The 27,198-nt window shown below is 44.8% G+C and overlaps 1 protein-coding gene across 1 annotated transcript in view; it reads right to left on the reverse strand.

Moving 5' to 3' along the window:
* LOC120024408 (kelch-like protein 29) overlaps nucleotides 1–27,198 on the reverse strand; it is a 131,658-nt gene that overhangs the window by 24,785 nt on the left and 79,675 nt on the right. Inside the window, exons 7-8 of the mRNA XM_038968647.1 lie at nucleotides 16,896–17,078; nucleotides 14,923–15,103 (exon numbers count right to left, since the gene is read on the reverse strand). Of these exons, the coding sequence (XP_038824575.1) occupies nucleotides 14,923–15,103; nucleotides 16,896–17,078 (364 nt within the window). The remainder of the gene's footprint in view (nucleotides 1–14,922; nucleotides 15,104–16,895; nucleotides 17,079–27,198) is intronic.

Genomic DNA, 27,198 nt, shown 5'->3' on the forward strand with positions numbered 1-27,198 from the left:
TTTTCCGTTAGTGTGTGTGTGTGTGTGTGTATGTGCATATGTGACTGCGTCTGTGTGTGTCTTTGTCTGTGAGACAGACAGATGTGTTCTGCTCTGTAAGGGACTTGTAAATAAGTTAGTATTGTGCTAAGTAACTTTCGGAACATCTCATAGGAGCAGGAGACTATATCCTGTTTCTGTAGCGTGTGGCAGCTTGATGTACAAGTACACCCCCTGGACAGGACGCTGGTCCATCGCAGGGCCTTTACCACCAATCTTTCTTAGTGTTAATTAAGCAGAGATTGTGTCCGGGATCGAACTCCTAACCTTCCTATATTAGTGCGAACACTAACCACTAGGCTACTGAGTTGGTATCCATCCATGCATCACAATGTATAGTGACCTTGGTTTACTTGGACAAGAAAATGCATTTAGCTTCGTAGCAGAAACTTCAGTCATGTAATCAAAGCAAACAGGATCAAAGAATGGCAGTAACCCTATTGCTGAGAGTCTATTCAGTAGGTATTATTTATTTCCAATACATCAGGCAGGTACCTAAAAAGGACGGGTGTCATATCACTATCTTTGATGTTTTTTCCCCTCCTCCTGTTCTTCTGATCAAGTCACTAAGAGTCAGAAACTGGTTGAGAGAACGCCAAGAGTGTGCAAAGCTGTCATCAAGGCAACGGGTGGCTACTTTGAAGAATCTCAAATATTTGTTCAACACTTTTTTGGTTACTACATGATTCCATATGTGTTATTTCATAGTTTAGATGTCTTCACTATTATTCTACAATGTAGAAAATAGTAAAAATAAAGAAAAACCCTGGAATGAGTAGGTGTGTCCAAACCTTTGACTGGTACTGTAGAATGACCAGGTGAATCCAGGTGAAAGCTATGATCCCTTATTGTTACATCCACTTCAAAATCAGTGTAGATGAAGGGTAGGAGACAAGTAAAATAACAACTTTCAAGCCTTGACACAATTGAGACATGGATTGTGTACGTGTGCCATTCAGAGGGTGAATGGGCAAGACAACAGATTAAAGTGCCTTTGAACAGGGTATGATAGTAGGTGCCAGAGGTACCGGTTTGAGTGTGTCAAGAACTGAAACGCTGCTGGGTTTTTCACACTAAACAGTTTCCCGTGTGTTTCAAGAATGGTCCACCATCCAAAGGACATCCAGCCATCTTGACACAACTGTGGGAAGCATTGGACACCTTGTAGAGTCCATGCCCCGACGAATTGAGGCTGTTCTGAGGGCAAAAGGGTAGAGGGGTGTGTTGCAACCAAATATTAGGAAGGTGTTCCTAATGTTTTGTACACTCAGTGTATAAACTTGTAGTAATCATGGCCAAATACCAACCGGGCATGCGTCCAGGGGCCCCATTGATTTTGTTAGTCATTCAGATATCATATTAACATTAAATGTATCTCCACTTCATGGTGTCACGACTTCCGCCGAAGTTGGTCCCGCTCCTTGTTCGGGCGGTGTTCGGCGATCGACGTCACCGACCTTCTAGCCATCGCTGATCCATTTTCCATTGGTTTTGTCTTGTCTTCTATCACACCTGGTTTCAATCCCATCAATTACATGTTGTGTATTTAACCCTCTGTTTCATGTTCTGGTGTCATGTTCTGGTGTGCGATGGGTTTTGTACCCCTTTATATTCTTTTTGTATATATTTTGTATATATTGTATATATTGGTTTAAAGTCCTGAGGAGAGTGAACGAGGTTTGTTACAGGTTACAGCTTCCCCCCGATTACCGCATTAACCCCTCGTTCCATGTGTCTGTCCTCAGGCCGGTAGTGGCTGGCCCGCTCCAGGAGTCTGAGGTGCGGGAGGTTCCTCCGCCCCCTCTTGAAATCGAGGGGGCCCCGGCGTACTCCGTTTGTTCCATACTGGATTCGAGACGTCGGGCGAGGGGCCTTCAGTACCTCGTGGACTGGGAGGGGCATGGTCCGGAGGAGAGATGCTTGGTTCTGGTGGAGGATGTGTTGGATCCTTCTATGCTGCGAGAGTTCCACCATCACCGACCTATTTTTCATTTTCCATTGGTTTTGTCTTGTCTTCTAATCACACCTGGTTTCAATCCCATCAATTACATGTTGTGTATTTAACCCTCTGTTTCCCCTCATGTTTTTGTCGGTGATTGTTTGTTGTATGTTTTGTGCAAGTCATGTTCTGGTGTCATGTTCTGGTGTCATGGGTTTTGTACCCTTGTATATTATTTTTGTATATATTGGTTTTCTGAGTTTTTTAGCATTTACTCAACTGCTCTGTTTATACCAAGTTCACTCTCCTGCGCCTAACTTCCCTGCCACCAGCACGCACCCATTACACATGGGGGGGAAAATGTCCGCGTTTTCTTTCCGCACCATGGAAAAATGTGTAGATTTGCAGGAAATGAACTTTAAAACTATACTGAACAAAAATATAAACACAACTTCCAACATTTTACTGAGTTACAGTTCATATAAGGAAATCAGTCAATTGATATAAATGTATTAGGCCCTAATCTATGGATTTCACATGACTGGGCTGGGGAGCCAGGCCCAGCCAATCAGAATTTGTTTTTCTCCACAAAAGGGCTTTATTACAGACCAAAATAATCCAAGGCACCCCACCTCCCCCAATCCTTGAGTTTCCCATGTGTTTCAAGAAGCCGGATGTGGAGGTCCTGGGCTGGCATGGTTACATGTGGTCTGAGGTTGTGAGGCCCGTCTGACATACTACTAAATTCTCTAAAAAAACTTTGGAGGCAGTTTATGGTAGAGAAACGAACATTAAATTCTCTGGCAACATCTCTGGTGGACATTCCTGAAGCCAACATGCCAAATCAAAACTTGAGACATCTGTAGCATTGTGTTGAGTGACAAACCTTCACATTTTAAAGTGGTATTTTTTTTGTCCTCAGCACAAGGTGCACCCATGTAATGAGCATGCTGTTTAAGCAGCTTCTTGATATGCCAGACCTGTCAGGTGGATGGATTATATTGGCAAAGGAGAAATATTCACTAATAGGGATGTAAACAAATTTGTGCACATTTGAGAGAAATAAGCTTTTTGTGCGTATGGAAAATTTCAGGGATTTTTTATTTCAGCTCATGAAACATGGGACTAACACTTTGCATTTAGATTTTTTTTTGTGTAAATGTTTATCTCAAAGGTCAAGAGGGAGGCCACTAAAATGTTTTTGCACAAGGTGGGGCCCCCCCAACCAAATGTTGCTTAGGGCCCCCAAAAGGCTGGAGCCGGCCCTGGAAAAACACACGCCCTGTCACCATCTAATGCCGGACCGTTTACACTGGCCCTCCCAGATTTACCCATAATCCATGTGAATAAACTAATTTACAAACTGCCCTGTACACTGCAGTCTGTCCATATCTGTGTGTAGGGGGAGGGGGGGGGGGGGCAGCACACTCGAGACCCTTGCTGCTACTCTGGCATCCTCCGCCAACCATAACACTAATTTGAGACTGTTGAGAGGGCACCTTGAAACAGTCAAGAGAGGACTGGAGACAAAGTGTGTGTGTGTGTGTGTGTGTGTGTGTGTGTGTGTGTGTGTGTGTGTGTGTGTGTGTGTGTGTGTGTGTGAGAGAAAGAGAGTGTGTGAGAGACGGTATGCCAGTTTAATTGGATGTGGGCGTCAAGTAGGACATGCAAAATCACTGTAGGTCACACACCAATTACTTATTCTCAATCCGCACACACACACACACACACACACACACACTAGATCAGAACACACACTTGTACAAAATATTCCCCAAAACCTGCTAGGGCCAGATTTCCAGCAAAAATTGAACTTGAGAATGTCCTTTGTGTGAACACACATTTTCTAGTGGTTGAAGTATTGTATTGCAAGCAGAAAAGTAAGAATTTTGTGCAAATGGCAAACAAGATGCAGCTAGGCTGGCACTATTACCATATACCTGAAGGTCATGGATGAAGACTGTCTTGAAAATAAAATAACCGTCAAATAAAAATAAATGATATTTTTTTGTGTGTGTAATGAACATGAATGCTGGGCATTCGTGTGGTTGAGTCCTTTTCAGCGGTAATACGAACTCTTAATCCTTTAACTGGCAGCTCAACTGGGCAGTTGAGCTAATTTTGACAACCAATATTAAATTAAACATGAATTTTGTTTGGCATATTTTATCATCTCAACCAATGCCAATTAGTAAAATGATCATGTGGTTTTCATTGTCGGACTCCTGTATTCTTTTTAAACACACATTCAAAGATGGTCGAAAACCAGGAAGTGAACGTTAGCAAAACCGACCCTCATTAATCACACATTTTCAGCATTGTGTATAAAATGGGAAATTATAAGACTGTAAAATGTTGTTGAGCTCTAAAACATTATTTAAGAACAATGAAATTATAAAAAAGTTAATTTCATAATTTTAGGAAATATGCTCTACCAGGGGGTTGAGTTGCCCATTAAAGGAATAATATTTAGTCAAAGCTAACTATTAGAGAAATATTATGGTATTTTTTTGTCTGTGAAAATAGAAACATCTTTTCATATTCATATCAGTATTTACTGTCTGCCTGTTATCTTCAATATGTTTCACAATATTAATCAGTACATGTCATTTTACAGGTATTATGAGCATATAAGCAGTTAACACATTCATTTACATACAGCACCAGTCAAAAGTTTGAAAACACCTAAGGGTTTTTCTTTATTTGTACTATTTTCTAAATTGCAGAATAAGAGTGAAGACATCAAAACTATGAAATAACACATATGGAATCATGCAGTAACCAAAAAAGTGTTAAACTAATCAAAATATATTTGAGATTCTTCAAAGTAGCCTCCCTTTACCCTGATGACAGCTTTTCTATTTCTATGGCAGCAAACGCAGTTAAGAGTCAGTATTTTTTACGGTTATCACGGTGACCACGATCATTTGGTTGGCCAATTACCTTTATTCAACATTCCATGACCGTCACAGCCCTACATGCAGCCATTTACCGTTAGTGAGAAGAGCGAAAATCTATACATTTTATTTTTGGAATCTAAAATAATTGGACATAGGAATCTATGGGTTCATATTCCTAAAGTAGCCATACAACAAATTACCACGTGCATCTCTCGCTTAATTGGGCCTATAGTAGCCTAGTAAATAGATAAGCTATGTGTTTTGCTGTATGCAAACCGGTTTACAGCCTACAGTTTAATTTCACAGGTGACCAAACAGTTGATCTTTTACTTTGAAGTACAGTTGAAGTCGGAAGTTTACATACACATTAGCCAAATACATTTAAACTCCGTTTTTCATAATTCCTGACATTTAATCCTAGTAAAAATGCCCTGTCTTAGGTCAGTTAGGGTCACCACTTTATTTTAAGAATGTGAAATGTCAGAATAATAGAGAGAATGATTTATTTCAGCTTTTATTTCTTTCATCACATTCCCACTGGGTCAGAAGTTGAGACACACTCAATTAGTATTGGTAGTCAAATATTTCGGGTAGCCTTCCACAAGCTTCCCACAATAAGTTGGGTGAATTTTGGCCCATTCCTCCTGACAGAGCTGGTCTAACTGAGTCAGGTTTGTAGGCCTCCTTGCTCACACACACTTTTTCAGTTCTGCCCACACATTTTCTATAGGATTGAGGTCAGGGCTTTGTGATGGCCACTCCAATACCTTGACTTTGTTGTCTTAAGCCATTTTGCCACAACTTTGGAAGTATGCTTGGGGTCATTGTCCATTTGGAAGACCCATTTGAGACCAAGCTTTAACTTCTTGACTGATGTCTTGAGATGTTGCTTCAATATATCCACAGTTTTCCATCCTCATGATGCCATCTATTTTCTGAAGTGCACCAGTCCCTCCTGCAGCAAAGCACCCCCACAAAATGATACTGCCACCCCGGTGCTTCACGGTTGGGATGGTGTTCTTCGGCTTGCAAGCATCCCCCTTTTTCCTCCATACATAACAATGGTTATTACAAACTGTTCTATTTTTGTTTCATCAGACAAGAAGACATGTTGCTGTGCGATAGGAGTGCGACAGCATAGCCTATTTAATCTCAGAGCCTATACCCAAGGCAGGAGATAGAAACACAATAATCTATTGAGAAACAAAATATTGAACAACAATTTGACTTTAGCATAGAAGTGTGAGCTGTAGTTTAATGCCTCTTTATCTTTCTTCCTGTCAGTCTCTTCTTTCCTTTTCTACTTTCTTTATAGCCCTGAGATGTTTCTAATGATCTATAGAATGCTAAGAGGATGGGAGAGAGGGAGGTGGAAAGAAGGGGGAGAGAGGGAGGTGGAAAGAGGGGGGAGAGAGAGAGGTGGAAAGAGGGGGGAGAGAGGGAGGTGGAAAGAGGGGGGAGAGAGGGAGGTGGGAAGAGAGGGAGGTGGGAAGAGGGGGGGAGAGAGGGAGGTGGGAAGAGAGGGAGGTGGTAAGAGGGGGGAGAGAGGGAGGTGGGAAGAGGGGGGGAGAGGGAAGGGGGAGAGAGACAGAGAAATGATTAGCCTGCTGGTAAAACCTGGAAATCACCCAAAACCGTCTGCTAGTCGTTTATTAGCCTGGTAAAACACAAGCACACACATACACACACCCATTACCTCCCTGTCTCATCTCCACTCACCCTCTCCCCTCCACTAATACTCTCCCCAGGCCGAGGCCTAACCCACCCATCTCAGCCATGCCTGTTTGTCTGGATGTCGCCTGGAACCCCACGAGGGACGGTGCAGGCCTCCCAAGACATCCCCGTTTTATCATCCTCTCCCACACAAACCTCAGGCCTTCGCACACACACATGTGCGTGCGCACACACGTTCCATTATACTCTCCATCTTCCACACACACACACACACACACACACACACACCTCAGGCCCTTCTTGTGAAAGGAGGATGAAGCTGGTGTGTCAGGGATAACTCAGATGATCTGGCTTTAATATAGCCATCAGGTATACTACAACAGCTCAATACTATGTAAGAGAGGGATGAAGGGAGAGGGGTGAGAGAGAGGTAAAACAGATAAACGAAAAGATGGAGAGAGAGAGATGAAGGAAGAGATGAGGAAAGAAAGAAAGATGATTCTTAGACTTTTTGGGACGTTCTTCCTCCCTCCTGGCGCCGGAGACTAAATCAGAGACGCATATAGCCACCCCACAGAGCTGGCAAAGCACAGCCTAAGGTCAAACACTTACTCACACACACACACACACTTACACACACACACACACACACACACACACACACACACACACACACACACACACACACACACACACACACACACACACACACACACACACACACACACACACACACACACACACACACCCCCCTACGGTCACAAACACATCCATACGTCCGGGGTAGAGGGGAAATACAGACAGAGAGAGGAGAGGTTGATAATTAGTGAAGGATGAAGGGGAGTTCAGCTGAATCGGCCTTCATACCCATTTACACAGCAGAGAGAGAGAGGGATGAGATAAAGAAGGAGAGGAGAGAGGAGGGGGGAAGAGAAAGGGGGAAGAAAGAATAAGGGGGTAGAAGGAGAGCAAGGTCAGGGCAAAAGGTAGATGGAGCAAGAATGTGTTTTGGGAGTGGAAAAGTGGGTGTGGGGGGAAAGCGGAGTGTAAAAAGTAGGGGAGAGAGTGGAAAGAAAAGGGGGTGGGGGGGATTAGCAGGAAGGCGGTAAGGCGGAGCCTTGACTGCACAGTAGGGGACAGGGTTGTGAAGTTGTTAATCCTGGGGAGTTGAGGATTAGCTCTGTAGGGGGGGACCTCCACAGCAGGGGTCTGGAACTAACTTTACCTCATCACGGAGCTCTGCCGTTGGGCTACAGAGACCCGCACACCCCCCTCTCCTCTCCCAGCACCAAGCCGAAACACAGGCACAGGCAAACAGCTCATCAACATGCCACATTAGGAAAAGGAGACAGGGGAAAGAGGCTGGAGGGGTTTGCTTTGCGGTGCAGCAGTTTTTCTCAGTGCTACATGGGTACTGTCAGCAAAGGAGGGTGTGTGTCCATGCCAGTGTATGAACGGTGTACGTGTGTGCATGTATGAGTGTTTAAATGGGAGAGTGTGTGTGTGTGTGTATCTGTGAGTGTATGTATCATGCATACGTGTATGTGTGTGTGTTTGCAGGGCAAAGGTGTGTCTAGAGGTGAACGGGCGCTTGTGTGTGTGTGTGTGTAGAACGGCATAAATAAGTGGGGGCGTATCTCTCACGATGGCTTGACAGCTTCCTCTAGCAGGCAGACAATGGAGCCGATTACTGTCACAACCACTCTATACAGCCAGGCTGAGTAGAGCTTCTATACAACCACACTGAGTGGAGACTGGGCCTTCTATAGAGGAGAGACAGAGGAGACCGGGACAGGCGTGAACAGGCTAACACTCTTTTCCTCAATGGACCACAAGGAGCAAACACACACACACACACACACAAGGACGGACGTACACAAGAAGGTAAGCACGCAAACCACCACACACAAACACGCGCTCGCACAATGTCCTTTCTCTCTGTCTGACTGGCGGCTGAATGCCCTGAATACCTTTTCCAATCGGTAGTCAGCTGTGTGTGTGTGTGTGTGTGTGTGTCGAGCTGAATGTGTGAGTATCTCACTGAGTTTACAGTGTGTGTCAGAGACACGATAAAGATATGGACTGTAATGCACTGTCCTCTCTGGAATAGAGAGTGGGTAGAGGATGGAAGAGGGAAAAATCGGTGCAATTTACATTTAATATGAATTGATACATAGGTTGATTATTACACACTGTGCTTTCGTCCAATGCTGGAGACTGGCCTGAAAAGAAACACCTACTGTAGAAGTTTGCAACAACCGTTTTTCTGAGAAGAAAAGTTCAACATTTTTATTGTGACAAGACAGAAGGCCAGAGCAGGGCAAGGTCGACCACTACACAACATACAGCGCATTCGGAAAGTATTCAGACCCCGTCCCTTTTTCCACATTTTGCTACGTTACGTTTTTTTTTTTATTCCATCATTAATCTACCCTGCAAAACTAGTCTCAGTAACGATATTAACATGACATCTAAAATATGTATTTTCCAGACGTTGAAGTCCGAATGTTGAAAATACGTATTTTCTAGACGTTGAAAATATGTATTTTCCAGATGTTGAAATCAGGCTCATTTTTGGTTCTGAATGAAAGTTAAAATGACAATTTATAGACGTCTATGTTTGGGCCAAGCAAGGCTGGTCACGACCGGACAAAATATTAATTTTATGAATGCCTATCCGTGTGGGAGGCCCACGATTTGTAAAGCAGGCTTTATTAATCCTGTTTCCTGTGACTAATCATTTTGGCTATTTAAGCTCTGAATATAAGCTACCCAACTTTATGAGGAGTTATGGTGAGCCTATTTGCAATGTGTTGACACTGCGGGAAATGCAGAAGTATTATTTCTTTCAACATGATCAGCATGTCAAAATTAAAACAGTGGGGTGAAACTCCTGGACAACAGTTGTGATTGTCCATTCCATATTGTTCATTTCCCTTTGACCTGTCCTGTTTTTAGGGGGGCTCCCGAGTGGCGCAGCGGCATCTTGGTGCTAGCGGCGTTACTACAGACCCTGGTTCGATGCCAGGCTGTATCACAACCGGCCGTGATTGGGAGTCCCATAGGGCCGCGCACAATTGGCCCAGCGTCGTCCGGGTTAAGGTTAGGTCGGGGTAGGTCGTCATTGTAAATAAGAATTTGTTCTTAACTGACTTGTGCAGTTAAATCAAAAGTTAAATACAAATAAATATGTTGTTTGTTAACATGACAGTGCATTTTTGATTTGATTGGGAGCCATTTAGGTTAGAACTTGAAATAATGGGCAAATGTTGCACAATCCAGGTGTGCAAAGCTCTTTGAGACCTACTCAGGGGTGTGAATACTTAAGTAAATTAGATATTTTGGTATTTGATTTTTAATAAATTTACGAAAAAAATTCTAAAAACATGCTTTCACTTTGTCATTATGGAGTGTTGTGTGTAGATGGGTAAAACAAATCTACTTAATCAATTTTGAATTCAGGCTGTAACAACAATGAAGTCAAGGGGTATGAATATGAAACGTTGTGAAAAGACACATTTAACATTTACCTAAGACCTATACCTCTGTGAAGGCCAAGACTGAGACAAGTTTAACCTTCACACACACACGAAACGGAGAAAGTGAAATTCACCTCATCAGAACAGAATTGAAACTCACTGGGCAGCACAGCAATGGAACAAAATAAAAAACATTCCAACACTTTACGGGGAAAAGACATTTCTATGCAGCCTAGGACTCTCCCAAAGTAGTAACAAAACCATCTTCACTTCTTTACCTAACCACCAGTCCCTCAGGGATGTTGTTCTATATAGAACACCTGATTCAACTCATCAAAAGCAATGACGATCAGTTGACAAGTTGAATCAGTTGTCCTTGTGGTGGAATAGGACGAACATGTGGAATGACTGGACCGGTGGTCCCTGAGGATGAGATTGGAAAACGCTGTCCTAGAGTCTAGACTAGAGAATACTAGGCGTGTTAAACTACACACCATATCACTGTATCAGAGCATTGGGCCAGTAACCGGAAGGTTGCTGGATCGAATCCCCGAGCGGACAAGGTAAAAATCTGTCGTCCTGCCCCTGAGCAAGGTTAACCCACTGTTCCCCAGGCGCCAAAGACGTGGATGTCGATTAAGGCAGCCTCCCGCACCTCTCTGTTTCAGAAGAGTTGGCTTAAATGCGGAATACATTCAGTTGGACAACTGACTAGGTATTCCCCTTTCCCTATTAAGTACTGCTAGACATGTTGCTAGCTAATAGTCTTCATTCAATATAAACTGGTAATGGAAAGTGCCCGTCTGCCTGTACATTGTACTCGATTAATAGAACAAAACCATCGGTGATTGACACGTCATTAAATCATGATTATTCAAATGTGGCAATAAGGTTGGCTAGCGGTTCAACGTGCCGGTGCACGACATGGATACCTGATTGTGAGTTACTAAGGTAGTAAGGTAGTACTGCGTGCTGAATACTTTGCCATTCATCTTATAGGGATCTGCCTTGACTAGCTTGAAAAAATTAAGTTGGACCCTAAACACTCCCAGATGTTGAACGTGAGAATGTATTTTTGTTTCCTCAAGATTATTATCTGTTGCAGACACCTTGTGCGTCTGCACACACCTTGTGTGTCTTCTTCTTAGGTCTTTGGCTCCTACTGACTAGCGTGGTTCCTATTCTATTGAGACTGGTGTGTAGAATACATAGGGTGTGAGTGATGCAGATACAGTACACTGTTGCTGTGGTTTCCTGCTGAGCTGGTAGAAGAAGAAAAAAAGGCAGCAGCCCTGAGACAGACTGATTGAGGACATCATTGTGAACGTAGGAGAATTTCACAGTTAGGAGCCGTGAAACCAAGAGCAAGATGGACGCCCGGGCTACAAATTAGGAGGCAGGGCGGGTGGAGGCGCCGAGGTTGGGGCTAAGGTCTTGACTGACAAATGAGATGGGTAGAGAGACACACACACACACCACACACACACACACACACACACACACACACTGGGAGACAGGCCTGTAAACAAACCTCAATCAGGCATGCCAATCAGTGTCTGAGTAGAGCAAATCAACTCTGGCTGCAGAGCATCAGGGCAGAGGCCCAGTTAGTCTGCTGCTAGGGCTGCTAGAGCATACTGCATACTAAACCAGCCACTCACACACACCACTATATAAAATCACACACCACTGCATCAAACAGATAGACAGATACAGTAGATAGACAAGACAGACCCCTGACGACAACTCAAGCAAACTGCGCAAAACGCCATCCCATAAAACAATGCTGGGAAGAACCAAAATATGGTCAATGGATGGAGAGCTGACCACGGTTGGGGTCAATTCCAGAAAGTAAACCAAATTCCTATTCCACATTTTCTTAAATGGAAAAGTGTTGAATGTGATCGGAATTGGGATTTCAGTGTACTTCCTGAATGGGCTGGAATTGAAATTGACCCCAACCCTGGAGCTGTTTGCAAAATGCACTGGACTGTACTTTGCAGGGGCAGCGTGTGGCAGTTTCTATTCATTTTCATGACGGATGGCCACCAACAGACAGCCCTACTCTACCACCATATGTTCATACACTAGATAGCAAATGAGAGACCGACTGTGAGACGGCAGTGAGAAGTCTTTAGAGAGCAAAGGTTCAAGTCCTGTCATGTTTTGATGAGAAATCCATATGCTTAGCTGGCCCAGCCATACTGGAAAGAAATTACTATAAATGGCTTAACGACACCGGGTGTGTAAATTGCTGAGTTTGTGTGTGTGTATGTGACGCCGGGAGTATAAATATCCTTCAGACAAGGAGCTCTCGGCTACCTGGGGAGCAATTACAACCAGTAAGCCACGCAGCACGGACACACACACACACACAGTCCACACACACACTCAGATAAGACAAGACGCAGCACTGAAGTAACTTTTCTTATGTTCCTCAACCCTGCGACATTATGCTCAGATTGAGTCTCCTGCTGTTTAGGAAGGTCCATTAGTAGTTCACACCACTCTGTTCACTGTTCAACCCCTTACACTTCGTTGACTCTCCACCACTGCCTTCGATTCATCCGAGTTCCCCGGTAACAAGCAAGAGATCTTTTTGACTGTTTGTGGCTGACAGACGATTGTTGATCATTGAGACTTGGCTGAGGGTTTCTGAGCATCATCATTAAAACACGCACACACACACACCGCAGCTTTGTTCGGCTGTAAATGCCTAGGTGCACTGCTTAGGTCGGCAATGATCTCGCCCACCAACCGGCTCTCGCTCTGTCGAAACGTCTGGTTTCAGAGTGCCTCAGAACGGCCGACACAACCGCTGGTTTTAATTGTCTGGTCTCTCAGTCCATCAGCATTTACAGCAACCCTTAGATCCTCCCCCGAGGGGATGGGGGGGGGGGGGGCAATTATGTTTTTTGTGTTTGTGTGTGCAACAAAGAGAAATAGGTTAGCTTGTCCATCATGGATTCTCCATGAGTCTATCTACTCTATCTTTCTCTAAATAATCTGCATATTTCTCACCAATTCACAGCTGCTTTTGTAGTATCTTCCTAAGAAGAGTTTGACACTTTTCGCAAACTGCCAGTGGCAAGCCATCTCCCACAGAGATGGGTCTAACAATCTCCTCCAGTGCTTTACAGCAGTTGTAGCATTCCGCACCATTGGGGCGAAAAAGACTGCGCTTGCACTTTTTAATGGGATAGTGTTCTGCACAAGCACAAAATACATTATCAAACTGCCATTGACTGCATGTCTTTAATCTTTCTATCTGAAGACATTAGTGTACAGTGTTACAGGGCGGCTAACAGAGTTACGCTAGCTACCAATTAGCATGAACGGCAATATGTTCCTTCTACCTCGGGTTCTGGGGAATTATTGCCGTAGTGCAACATAAACACTTTTCCCGCCACGATTTGGAGCAACGTCTCATAGTGGTGTGAACCGCTCAGAATTTGAATTGATTATCATGTCACTCAGTAAATCCACACCCCCTAAGTCCCAAACAGTCCCACACTGTTACCAGGCTCTTACGTGCCAGCAACTCTAGCCTGGGGACAATGTTAGGTCTGCAATTACGAGCCGCGACTCGAGGCAGAGGAATCAAACGTGTTTCCATTACAGATCTCAGTATTCCAGCCAGACACAGTCTTAATGACACAGCATGGCAGCGTTATGGGGACATATCAAATGAGATGAATCCATTTGAGGGACCGCTGTTACACGGAGAGAGAACAGCTTCAGTGTGTGTGTGTCTGTGTGGTGTGTGTGTGTGTTATCTCGTGTGTGTGTGTGTGTGTGTGTATGTATTCTGCCACATTAAGAGAGAGAGAGGGGCTTGGGAGAGCCACTCCATTCTGTAATGAGCAGCGGTGGCCTGTTGTAATACGTTCTGTTATGTTCTTTTGATTGCTCAGTTTAATCTTCCCAGCCCGGCTGAGAGCAGCAGAAGATGAAGACATTTCACCCCAGTTGTGTGTGTGTGTGAGTGCGAGACTGTGTTGAGAGCAGCAGAAGATGAAGCCATTTTACCCCAGTTGTGTGTGTGTGTGAGTGCGAGACTGTGTTGAGAGCAGCAGAAGATGAAGACATTTCACCCCAGTTGTGTGTGTGTGTGAGTGCGAGACTGTGTTGAGAGCAGCAGAAGATGAAGACATTTCACCCCAGTTGTGTGTGTGTGTGAGTGCGAGACTGTGTTGAGAGCAGCAGAAGATGAAGACATTTCACCCCAGTTGTGTGTGTGTGTGAGTGCGAGACTGTGTTGAGAGCAGCAGAAGATGAAGACATTTCACCCCAGTTGTGTGTGTGTGTGAGTGCGAGACTGTGTTGAGAGCAGCAGAAGATGAAGCCATTTTACCACTGCCATTCGTATTGCCTCAGAGGCTTCCAGTCTCATTGTTAGACTGCCGCGAAGGGAAGAGTTTATTTCCGATCATAAATGGATTTTTACCACTAATAATTAAGTTTGACGTTAACCGTCCTTCAAGTTGAACGTTTTTCTACAGCTCGAGACAGTTGCACACACAGGGACATACAATACCCATCCTTCTGCCCGAGGACATCAACACATAAGGAGCTCTATTGAAAAAGTAAAAGTCGATGTGACCTCGTAACATATAAGACACTAAAATAACTTCAGTATAAGTATAGCCTACATAAAATGTCCTACTTAAATAGGATAGTACTTTAGTCTGTGTCACAATGGATATTCGTCTCCTCGCTCTGCTCCCAGCCCAGAGCACTTCCAAACGTGTTTTGTTAGCATAGCATAGCTTCCTTTACCGCTACACGAGCAGCAGTACAAGCTTAAGCCACTTTATCAGTCGCTTCCACTCCACAGGCACATATAGCAGCATATACTGTACAAGTGTCCAAGTGTGTCAGTGTCTCTTACCTCTCTACATGGTTCAGGTTTCCTGACACGCCCAGTCCTCCAATGGTATAGAGTTTCCCGTCGTACACCAGACTGTTGTGTCTGCAGCGAGGCACCGTCATACGAGACACCAGGTTCCAGTTGTCCAATAGAGACATGTAGCACCACACATCAGTTACCGTCACACCCGACTCTGTCCCACCTTAAAACACACACACACACACACACACACACACAGAAGACACAAGTCAGCTACAGTCGCATCAGACTCTAGCAAAAAATTCAATATACATGAAACAAATGTTAAAAATATTGAGTTGAAGATAGTTTTTACTGGTTTCCAAAAAGTAATTATTGAATCGTTGTAAGCTGGGGGCAAATGTAACAAGGTACCACCAAGTGGGGGATGGTATCTTGGTGGTACCTTGTTACATTTGCCCCCATCTTACAACGATTCAGGAATTACTTATTGACCCCTTATTTTTTACAAGCATAACCTACATTATGTGGACACTTGCTCATCGAACATCTCATTCCAAAATCATGGGAATTAATATGGAGTTGGTCCCCCCTTTGCTGCTTTAACAGCCTCCACTCTTCTGGGAAGGCTTTCCACTAGATGTTGGAACATTGCTGCAGGGGCTTGCTTCCATTCAGCCACAAGAGCATTAGGGATGTCAGTCACTGATATTAGGCGATTAGGCCTGGCTAGCAGTCGGCGTTCCAATTCATCCCATAGGTGGTCGATGGGGTTGAGGTCAGGGCTCCGTGCAGGCCAGTCAAGTTCTTCCACTACGATCTTGACAAACAATTTCTGTATGGACCTCGCTTTGTGGACGGGGGCATTATCATGCTGAAACAGGAAAGGGCCATCCCCGAACTGTTGCCACAAAGTTGGAAGCACAGAATCGTCTAGAATTTCATTGGATGCTGTAGCCTTCACTGGAACGAAAGGGCCTAGCCCGAACCATGACAAGCAGCCCTAGACCATTATTCCTCCTCCACCAAACTTTACAGTAGGGACTATGCATTCGGCAGGTAGCGTTCTCCAGGCATCCACCAAACCCAGATTTGACCGTCGGATTGTCAGATGGTGAAGTGTGATTCATCACTCCAGAGAATTCATTTCCACTGCTCCAGAGTCCAATGGCGGTGAGCTTCACAACACTCCAGCTGACACTTGGCATTTCGCATGGTGATCTTAGGCTTGTGTGCGGCTGCTCGGCCATGGAAACCCATTTCATTTAACTCCCGACGAACAGATCTTGTGCTGACGCTGCTTCCAGAGGCAGTTTGGAACTCGGTAGTGAGTGTTGCAAGCGAGGACAGACGAATTTACCACTGTACGCACTTCAGCAGGTCCTGTGAACTTGTGTGGCCTACCTCCTTTGTTGTACCTAGACGTTTCCACTTCACAATAACAGCACTTACAGTTGACCGGGGCACCTCTAGCCAGGCAGAAATTTTGACGAACTAACTTGTTGGAAAGGTGGCATGCGAAAACGGTGTCACGTTGAAAGGCACTGAGCTCTTCAGTACGGACCATTCTACTGCCAATATTTGTCTATGTAGCGTAGCTTGGTTTGAAAGCAGCAAACAGAGTGGACATTTCATTCATTCTCTGCAGGGACACACACAGTCCTCAGCCATGGTTAGTACTACTGTACACTGCTGATTTCCCCACTGACTGCCTGCCTCCCCACAGACACACACATGGGCCGGTGGACCTGGCCTAACACACATTTACATTTATATGAAATGAGATAGAGGGGAACATGCAGCAGGACGAATCCTAGCAGTGCTGTTTCACAGTCCAATGTCAAGGTCTAACTCTGTGTAGGAGTGTGGAAGAGAGAACAGCTAGACCTCTGGAGGAACACAGATCTAAAATAATAGGAAGAAATATCAACGTTAACATTATGTGAGAATGTGTGTGTTTGTGTGTCCATGCATGCATTGCAGTGTGTTTGCTGCAATCCCCATCATTAGCCTACCTGACAGGTAGATGTTGTCCCCTGCTGAGATGACGCTGAATAACTCTCTGTCGTAGAAGGGCAGGCTGGCCAGTGGGTACCACTTACTGTTCTGAGGGTTAAAACATGTCACCGCCGTCAGAGACCGCTGGTTCATACCGATGGCCTGGCGACCACCGATTAGCACTATCACCTCCGCCACACCTAGAGGTAGAGGGGGGTGAGGGGGAGAGAGAAGAGAGGAGTGAGGTGTGGGAGAGGGGAGGGAAATAAGGGGGATGGATGGATGGATGGATGGATGGATGGATGGATGGATGGATGGATGGATGGATGGATGGATGGATGGATGGATGGATGGATGGATGGATGGATGGATGGATGGATGGATGGATGGGAGGGACGAGACAAAGATAAACTGTGTTTGCAGTACCATACGGTGAGTAGATTTATTTTGTGAGTGAGTTTCTGTTAAGATAAGAGGACCCAGCAGTTGAGCCTAAGTTGGAAGTTCATGTGCAAAAATACGGGCTACTTATATAGCGATAGGATAGTTAGGTTCAAGCAATGTTTGTGACAAACAATGAGTCCATTTGTGTTGGGAAAAATGGAGGGAAATGTCCCACATGACAGCTCAGAGGCACATTGTTTCTCAAATGGGTTATGGTTGCCTAAACCGGGTGGTCACTACACGTCTTTCAAAATCCTAACATCGCTGAGCCTCTCACATTAAACGACCATCTTTCCTGTAGTTTTTTGTTGTTGGTGTTGCCAATGTAGTGTTGCGCACTCTAAACGATGTGGCATAGACACACTACAAGATTCTTCATTTTGAAGCCTTCTTCGATGGGGTTTAAGGCGGTTGGCATCCAATGTTAATGGTACATTATTGCCCACATCTGGACGGGGCATTGAATAAGAAACAAACAAAAAAAAAACATTCCGGGAAAGGGGGAAGACGACATACAAAATAAAACACGTCACCAATTGTATTTATTTTTAAACAAAAAAATATCAGAATTCTTCAATCACAGTCCACTCCAAAATACATCCCTACACAGCATCGGGGGCCTGTGATGGGGCTGCATTCACCGACAGGAGTTCTGGCATGGCCTTGGCTGTGAAATCACAAAGACCACAAAAAAATGTCAGATGCATTCACAATGATTCCAATTTTCTTACACTTCTTCTCCGCTTGTGCCGTACAGTTTACGACCATTGCAATGAATAATACAAAGTCCACATTTTAAACATGTAGCATTTCACTCTCCCTCAGTTGACGAGAAACCTTCACTGGTCGTGGTGGCTCTACTACCATTGCTTCTTCCGTGCCACTCGTTCCTTCCACTCTTCTCACCGCCTCCAGATAGGAGACACGCTGGACACTCCTTACTCTTACCTTCTCATTCTCCTTCACCCTAACAGGGCACTCCAGGAATTCAGGCTCATGTTCACCTCCACAGTTGCAGCATTTCCCTTCATCTGGCCTACAATATTATTCCCTTCTGCACACACTTGACACAAATCTTTTACATTTATGACACTGAAGGGTCTTGTGCACAAAAGCTCTTACAGGAAATCTCATGAATCCTAACTTTATATGAGACGGGAGAGACTCTTCATCAAAGAACAGTAAGCATGGATGAAGTGAACTTATTTTCTCCATCCACCATACAGGTCAGTCGACGTGCACCAACCACTCAATCGATGTCTTCAGTTATGTGTCCCACCCCAGAAATAACCCACTTGATAGGTGCCTTGCTACGAAAATCCCTGCAGGGGGAAAAATTCCACTCTGATATTTCAAAACACGCTTCTTCTGCTCCGCAGACACACACAAAAAATGGTGTGACTCTCACCGACTCCACACTTTCTTCCAACACATTCCAGATTTTCCTGGAGACGATAGACGGATTTCCCAAGTAGCATTGATCCACAACCCTGACTCCGACCGAAAACGTGTCTAGTGGTTTCCTATTTTATAACATAGCTTTACTTCTCATTTCCCTTTTTCGCCGCCAATGTAACCCACTCATTCTCACTTTCTGTACTCTTAGCTTCACTCGTCTCACTAGCAGTTTCAAACAAAACCTCCGTTTCCGCCATCTTCCGTGCTGTCTCGCGATGTGATACGATGTAATGTAGTAGCTACGAGCTGTGGCTCATAGCAGCCCCATAAACGTTTAGTCAGATGTTCACGCTTGCCATACAGAGTTCAAATATCTAGCCAGCATTTTGAATTGTCAACTTCAGAGCTGTACCGATTTGACACTTCGGCATTGGTTGAAGGCAAGTACAAACGCATACTAGTAGTAGTCATCGCTCCTGCTTGAGAGTCTACACATTCTGGGTGATGCGAAACAATGTCATCTCACTGGCTTCTTCTCTGGCGAGCTCTCATTGGCTATTGCTGACCACCGTTCTCAAAGGTTGTTGTTGCACATCTCACACTACAAGAGCATTGCCGATTTTGTGTCGATAAAATCGAACCGGTTTGAAAATATCGGGACGTCTGGGACAGCTTGGTAGCCCTTAGATTGCGTCTTTGACCCGCTCACATTAAATGAGCGTCGGTGATGGCCGCGCACCCCAAGTAAGCAACGACATGGGGATTTTGTCTCCGATCTCAACAACTTGTCTGGGACAGCTAAATCCTGGCCAGAATCGTGTAGTGTACACCCGGCATAAGAGACAGGATTTTGGAAGGCTGGACACGCGAGGCTCGCCTCTCTTTCTCCCTCTATCCATTTCCACAGATAACACCCCTATCTCCATCCCTCTCTCTCACTCTCCTTCTCCCCCCACTCTCTCTCTCTCTCTCTCTCTCCATTACCACAAATAACACCTCTTTCTCTCCACACTTATTTATCCAGCTTGCTTTCTCTCTCCTCTCTGGCCTCCTCTCTTCTCCGTTCCCATAGATAGCACATAGATAGCACTTCTCTCTCGGTGCTAGTGAAACTCACAGCACGCCCTCAATCCTTTACTAAATCAATATGCTAAATTAATGTGTGGGTATTCAAGAACAGCAGCACTACAAACACATCATTTGAATTCTGGGTCTCATCTCAAGGAGTGGGAATTCAGTGCGGCACATCCATTAACCTGTGTGTGTGTGTGTGTGTGTGTCTTTGTGTATTTTGATCAGTGAGATCTCTGTGAGTATAAGTATTCTCTTCATGTTCAGTGCTCAACCATGTGTTCAGCACACTACCAGCATCTCATCTCCACACACACACACTACTGTTGGCAGACGATGTAGTTTGTGTGTGTGCGGGTGTGTGTGTCTTGTCCTACGCTGTACAAAAACACCACGTGTTTCTCCAGGCCTCTTAGCCCTCAACAGCAGGTAGACAATGAGAGAGGAGAGGAGAGAGACCGAGAGTGCAAGGGAGAGAGCGGGAGAGCCAGAGAGAAGGAAAGAGATACATTCCTCAGGAATTCCATAGCTAGGATTCTAACCGCTGGCTCATTTTCCTGGATCAATACTCCAAACCTTCTCCTCTCCTCCCTTGTTCCCCTGACAACCTCTGTCCACCGCTCCTTTCACCTGTCTTTCTCCGGGGCTGTGAGAGCACAGAGTGCTTTTGGTTTTGATAAAAAAAGAAAGGAGGAAAGAGGAGGGAAAAGATAAAGCAGCACAGGAGGCTTTAGTGGGATGAGGAGAAGTAAACGCTGGCTCAGACACAGGCCTATCATGTATCATATATCAATGACATACCGCGTACACTGGGATAGGATGGCTGGAGAAATGCACTGCTTCTTCATTCAAGGATTATGAGAGCAGTTGAATTGCAAATGGGGCCACACATGTATGCGAGCTTCACCAAATAATATGAATATGTGTTGCCATTGTAACTACAAAAAAAGATATGGTCGAAGGAACACTGACGGGATTATTAAAGCTGGGAAATAGTGACAACATCTATCTTTTGTGTAGGAGGATGAGATGAGAGCAGTGTAAAAATAGATTTAATGCTGAGTGTAGATCTGAGGTATTCAGAGTGGCAACAGCACACCCACAAGGTACTATTTGCAGGCATACTGTACATCCAGCTGATATAGGGCTTTTACAGGATTGCTGAATGGGTGACTCTCAGTCCTGAGGTAAATGCCAACCATGTACGTCTACAGTACATGTACTATATGAAACGTATTGAGTGAACATGTGTTTAGATCATAAATTCAGCTGATGGTGTAGTTCTCTGCTCTGAGGTAAATGCCAACCATCTCAACACATAATGGGACATGCATCATGTATTGGTTGAACATATGTGTTTATGTTAGAATTTACCACATATCAACCTGAAGGTTCATGCATACACCAGGGACAGGGGGATAATTGCCAAGACAAGCAACTCTCGTTTTAGTTCTTCCCGTTGCAGAATGTTTTTGCTAGTGAACATGACATCTGGCCGGTAGCCTCTTGACCCCTGCTCCCTGAGGTCAAATTGAGAGACGCTTCTCAGCTCGTTAGGGAGGTGAAAAAAAAACATCTTGCCCTCTCTCTCCATCTATCCATGTGTGGCTAAAACGTCTTCCCGAGAGTTGGGAGACAGTGCACTCTCCTTGACAACAGACCCACACAGGGGCGGCTGTCTGTCAGCTGCTGAAACGACATTGGGGGAGAAGGGTGGATGGAGTGAGGGATGGAAAGATGGAGGGATAACTGAGATGCTGACAACCTGTGTTTATTTCCCGTGTCGTGACCATGAGAGGAAAGGGAGAGGCAGGGGGCGGGAACTCTTGAGAGGTGAGCTGCCCACCTGCTGAGCATACAGTAGCATTGGCAGAACACACACACCGCTCGTCTCTCTGCTCCCATCTATGGTTGAAAAGCTACCTGTAATTGACCAAAGATATCGGTAATCTATGGCATTCTATCATATTAAACACCAATGGTATTCACTAAGTTTAGGATTTATATTTAGGATCATGTTTTACAGCTTTGTCATTCTGTGTATGTTATAATCATAGTTGTTTTAATGTTACATATGATAAGGCCACACAGAAGGCCAGAGATAATTACAGACAACGGTGATAATCAGAAGTAACCAAAAAGGCCACTAGATGTCATCTGGTAAAATTACATATGTTCCTTGAAAGTTACCAAAATTCTTTGCAACCCTACTCCAGACCCCCAGAGTCCGGTCTTTAGCGCGAAGTCACAAGCTCTGTTAGTCAGCTACTGCGTAGCAACCTAGCGGTGCCAAAAGCCCTGGTCTGCCCTAGAAAGCCTATGTACAGTGCATTCTGAAAGTTTTCAGACCCCTTCCTGTGCATCCTGTTTCCATTGGTCATCCTTGAGATGTTTCCACAACTTGATTGGAGTCCACCTGTGGTAAATTCAAATGATTGGACATGATTTGGAAAGGCACACACCTGTCTATAGAAGGCCCCACAGTTGACAGTGCATGTCAGAGCAAGCCATGAGAGAGCTCCGAGACAGGATTGTGTCGAGACACAGATCTGGGGAACGGTACCAAAAAAATGTCTGCAGCATTGAAGGTCCCCAAAAACATAGTGGCCTCCATCATTCTTAAATTAAAGAAGTTTGGAACCACCAAGACTCTTCCTATAGCTGGCCACCTGGGCAAACTGAGCAATCTGAGGAGAAGGGCCTTGGTCAGGGAGGTGACCATGAACCCGATGGGAGAACCTTCCACTTGTAGTTTGCCAAAAAGCACCTAAAGGACTCTGTCCATGAGAAACAAAATTCTGAGGGCTCTGGAGCAGGTTTTCATCAAGGATCTCTCTGTACTTTGCTCAGTTCATCTATCCCTCGATCCTGAGGACTGTCCCAGTCCCTGCCGCTGAAAAACATCCCCACAGCATGATGCTGCCAGCACGATGCTTCACCGTAGGGATGGTGCCAGGTTACCTCCAGACGTGACGCTTGGCATTCAGGCCAAAGAGTTCCATCTTGGTTTCTCAATCTTGTTTCTCATGGTCTGAGAGACTTTAGGTGCCTATTGGCAAACTCTTAGCAGGCTGTCATGTGCATTTTACTGAGGAGTGGCTTCCGTCTGGCCACTCTACCATAAAGGCCTGATTCGTGGAGTGCTGCAGAGATGGTTGTCCTTCTGGAAGGTTCTCCCATCTCCACACAGGAACTCTGGACCTCTGTCAGAGTGACCATCGGGTTCACCTCCCTGACCAAGGCCCTTCTCCCCCTATTGCTCAGTTTGGCCGGGCGGCCAGCTCTAGGAAGAGTTATACTTATACTTTTGATACTTAAGTATATTTAAAACCAAATACTTTTAGACTTTTACTCAAGTAGTATTTTACTTGGTGACTTTCACTTTTACTTGAGTCATTTTCTATTAAGGTATCTTTACTTTTACTCAAGTATGACAATTTGTACTTTTCCCACCACTACACACACACCCCCTACACACAGACCTCGGTCTCTCCTTGTTCTCCTCCCTGCCCCATGCTGTGCCCCCTCCATCTCCTCTTTTCCCCCTAAGGCTAAACCCTTCTAAGGCCTGCTTCATCTGTTTTTTTATCTCCTCTTATCTCTATCTCTTCTCCTATTTACTCCACAGTTCAACCTTGCTCTCTCTATCCATTCTCTGTATATCTCCCCTTGATCTCTCCCATTGCCCCGTCCTCTTCCTTTTTGACCCTCTTTCTTTCCCCTCAATCTCTCTCATATCAATTCAATTTAAGGGCTTTATTGGCATGAGAAACACACGTTAACATTAGCAAAGCAAGCGAAGTAGATACTAAACAAAGGTGAAATAAACAATATCAATTTACATTAAACATTACACTCACAAAAGTTCCAAAAGAATAAAGACATTTCAAATGTCATATTATGTGCAAATAGTTAAAGTACAAAAGGGAAAATAAGTAAACATAGATATGGGTTGTATTTACAATGGTGTTTGTTCTTCACTGGTTGACCTTTTCTTCTGGCAACAGGTCACAAATCTTGCTGTTGTGATAGCACACTGTGGTTTATCAAAATTGGGTTTGCTTTCGAATTCTTTGTGGATCTGAGGGAAATATGTGTCTCTAATATGGTCATACATTTGGCAGGAGGTTAGGAAGTGCAGCTCAGTTTCCACCTCATTTTGTGGGCAGTGTGCACATAGCCTCTCATAGCCATAGCCTCTTCTCTTGAGAGCCAGGTCTGCCTACGGCGGCCTTTCTCAATAGCAAGGCTATGCTCACTGAGTCTGTACATAGTCAAAGCTTTCCTCAAGTTTGGGTCAGTCACAGTGGTCCGGTATTCTGCCACTGTGTACTCACTGTTTAGGGCCAAATAGCATTCTAGTTTGCTCTGTTTTCTTGTTAATTCTTTCCAATGTGTCAAGTAATTCTCTTTTTGTTTTCTCATGATTTGGTTGGGTCTAATTGTGCTGCTGTCCTGGGGATCTGTGGGGTCTGTCACTAAGCCCCACTCTCCCTTTTTCTCTCAGCCCTCTCAATCCTTCTCCTCCTCCTCCTTTCTCCTAACCTTATGCTCTTTCTCCCAGGGAGGTAATTTGGTATGGTGAGGATCAGGAGGCCAGGGGCCTCAGATACAGTGTATGTGTGTGTGTGTGTGGCCCCTGCTGTGAGGGTATTCTGGAAAAGAATCAGGGAGCGTGTTTGAGTCTATGTAAGTGTGTGCTCTAAGGGTATTCTCAGGGTGTGTGTGTGTTAGTGTGTTGGTGTGTGTGTGTGTATTTGCATTTGTGGGCTGCTGTGAGGGGACTCTAGCCAGCCCCTGAAAGACACAATGCGACAGGAACTCAGCACTAGCAGGTGATCTGCCAGCGCACACACACACACACACACACACACACACACACACACACACACACACACACACACACACACACACACACACACACACACACACACACACACACACTAAATGTGACCATTTAACCTACCTAAGACTTTACAGCAGCTTCAACCTCATACAATATTCATCCAGCCTGGTTATGTGAAAATCATTGCATGTGTGGATTTGGTGTTTGCGTGTGTGTGTTCTGTACACTGCATAATCTAGCTCTTGGAAGAAACTGAGCCAAATCAGCCAGCCAGTACTTGATCCTCTGGTCAGTGGTCAGAAAGCTATGTCGTCATGCCGACAGCCAGGGGGTTAAAATTCACTCCCCATATTTAGGCCAGCGGTCAGAGGACATACTAGCTACAGTAACATTTAAATGTACGATATGAAAATGATGTATTTGTTCAAACTTTCACCAATAAGACCCAGAAACATCAATGTCTCCACCTTTATCTTCTATTCTCGGCTCTCCTACATCTTTCCACATTGCAAGAGATGAGATATGATATGCTGAAGGGCATTTCCGAAGCTTCGGCATAGTGTGTGTCTCCCAGCCATTCTCAAGCGGTGCGGACCGCGCCACTTTCCTTTTCAGAGCGTAGCACAGAGTAATATCACGCTACATTGGATCTTTAAAACAAACCAGCCTGAATAATCACTCAAACTAGGAGCTGGACACTAGCACGCACGCACGCGCACACATAAATACCCATGCATATGCTCGCAACTAGCCGAAATAACAAACCCTATAATTGGCTTCCAAATTCACACATTTCACACAAGTCCCATCTCCCAAATGAATGGCTGGAGAGGACGTGGTGCTTCAGACGATAAGCCGACAGACAGAACCGAATAGTATGAAACACCGACTTTTGATCTCTGTGCTCCCGTGTAGGAGTCTAGTGTGAATCGGTTGTGTGCGTGCGTGCGGTTCTCATTTCTGTCTCAGTGGTGCCTCTGTCTCTTCAGTCTCTTCCCCAGAGGGCCGAGGGGGACAAGAAGTGTGAATAAGATGATGATGTCACCACTCCAAATGTAGGGCTTCAAGAGTGTGCGTGTGCGTTAAAATCAGAGTCTGACTTTAACCTCTTTATATAGTCCTCCCAATATCTTCACCACCCTAGGCCTGCAGGACACTCACTTTACTAAGTGTATTTTTACATCATGACTATCACTGCTTGAAGGTTACCGTCCTCCTGGACAGCTACAGGGTCTGCAGGCTTTTGCTCCAGCCCTGCTCTAACGCCAAAGCCCTGTAGAGCAGCTGATGAACTGAATCAGGTGTGTTAGAGCAGGGCTGGAGCAAAAGCCTGCAGACCCAACAGCTCTCCGGGCGGAGGGTTGGACATCCTTGGGTTATATTCACCGATTCATTTCATTTGAAGATGACTGTATTTGACTACAGATTCTTCCTTGAAAGTTGATTGCTCACCTGTCTACCACAGTTCAAAGCAGCCGCTGGCCTCTCCAACCAAACACAGCATTTGACTGCATACTTAAGACTGGAGCTACTGTATGCGAGTCTAAACCATGATAAAAGTCAGCGCTTGACCAGCTCAGACCTGCTGCAATGCGGTTTGTTAGCTCTCCTCTCTCGCTGGTGCTGTGTATGCGTGTGTGGTTTATTCATTTATTTTGTAGATTCTGGGCTTGTGGCTCGTGAATTTTATATTAGTGTACAGAAAGTGCAAATGGTCACAGAGATGAGAATCTCATTTCAGACCTTCCCCCTGCTCTAGCCTGGTATATATTAAAGTATATGTGTATATAGCTGGGCCCAAGCACTGTATGTGTAGACTGTGTGTGTGTTAGTGTGTGTGTATAGAGTGGGGGTAAACGTCCCGGAGTCATTAGAGCTCATTTGTCTGCGTACGAGTGCACTTGGCTGAGCTAAGTTAACGGTTTGGACTTGCTCTAGATTTTCCTTTCTGGGGCTGCACTGAGCATAGCTGCTGTGAGGAAGGGGTTTGACACGTGTTTGTGTGTCCGAACCAAAACCGAACCAACCTCAAAAAGCACTAATCGCTCAGCACTACTGTTCATTGATGGGGGAAAAAATGACTGTGGTTTACGTCTCGTCTCAGTAACAGATCCTTGTTAACATGCAGGAGACAGAGGGATCAGAAAATAAGACTAAATGCAGTGCCTTCGGAAAGTACTCAGACCCCTTGGCTTTTCCCACATTTTGTTACATTACAGCCTTATTCTAAAATGGATTCAATACATTTCTAAAATCCTCCGCAATCTACACACAAAGTGTGAAAAAAACGATTTAATCAATTTCAGAATAACGCTAACGTAACAAAATGTGGAAAAATTCAAGGGGTCTGAAAACTTCGCGAACGCACTGTTCATCTATGGGTGTAAACTTCACAAATTCACAATGTAATCCCTTCCTCAGAATACCTAATGACAGATAATCACTTTGCATACAGTATACTGTCTCTAATTAGCCAATTAGTAGCTAGGAGAGTCACCGGAGTGATGTGTGAATGGTTCATTATGAGTTTTAGGCTGTGTTTACACAACCACCCTAAGAAC

This window comes from Salvelinus namaycush, chromosome 29, assembly GCF_016432855.1.
Source record: "Salvelinus namaycush isolate Seneca chromosome 29, SaNama_1.0, whole genome shotgun sequence".
In the NCBI taxonomy this organism is placed as follows: domain Eukaryota; kingdom Metazoa; phylum Chordata; class Actinopteri; order Salmoniformes; family Salmonidae; genus Salvelinus; species Salvelinus namaycush.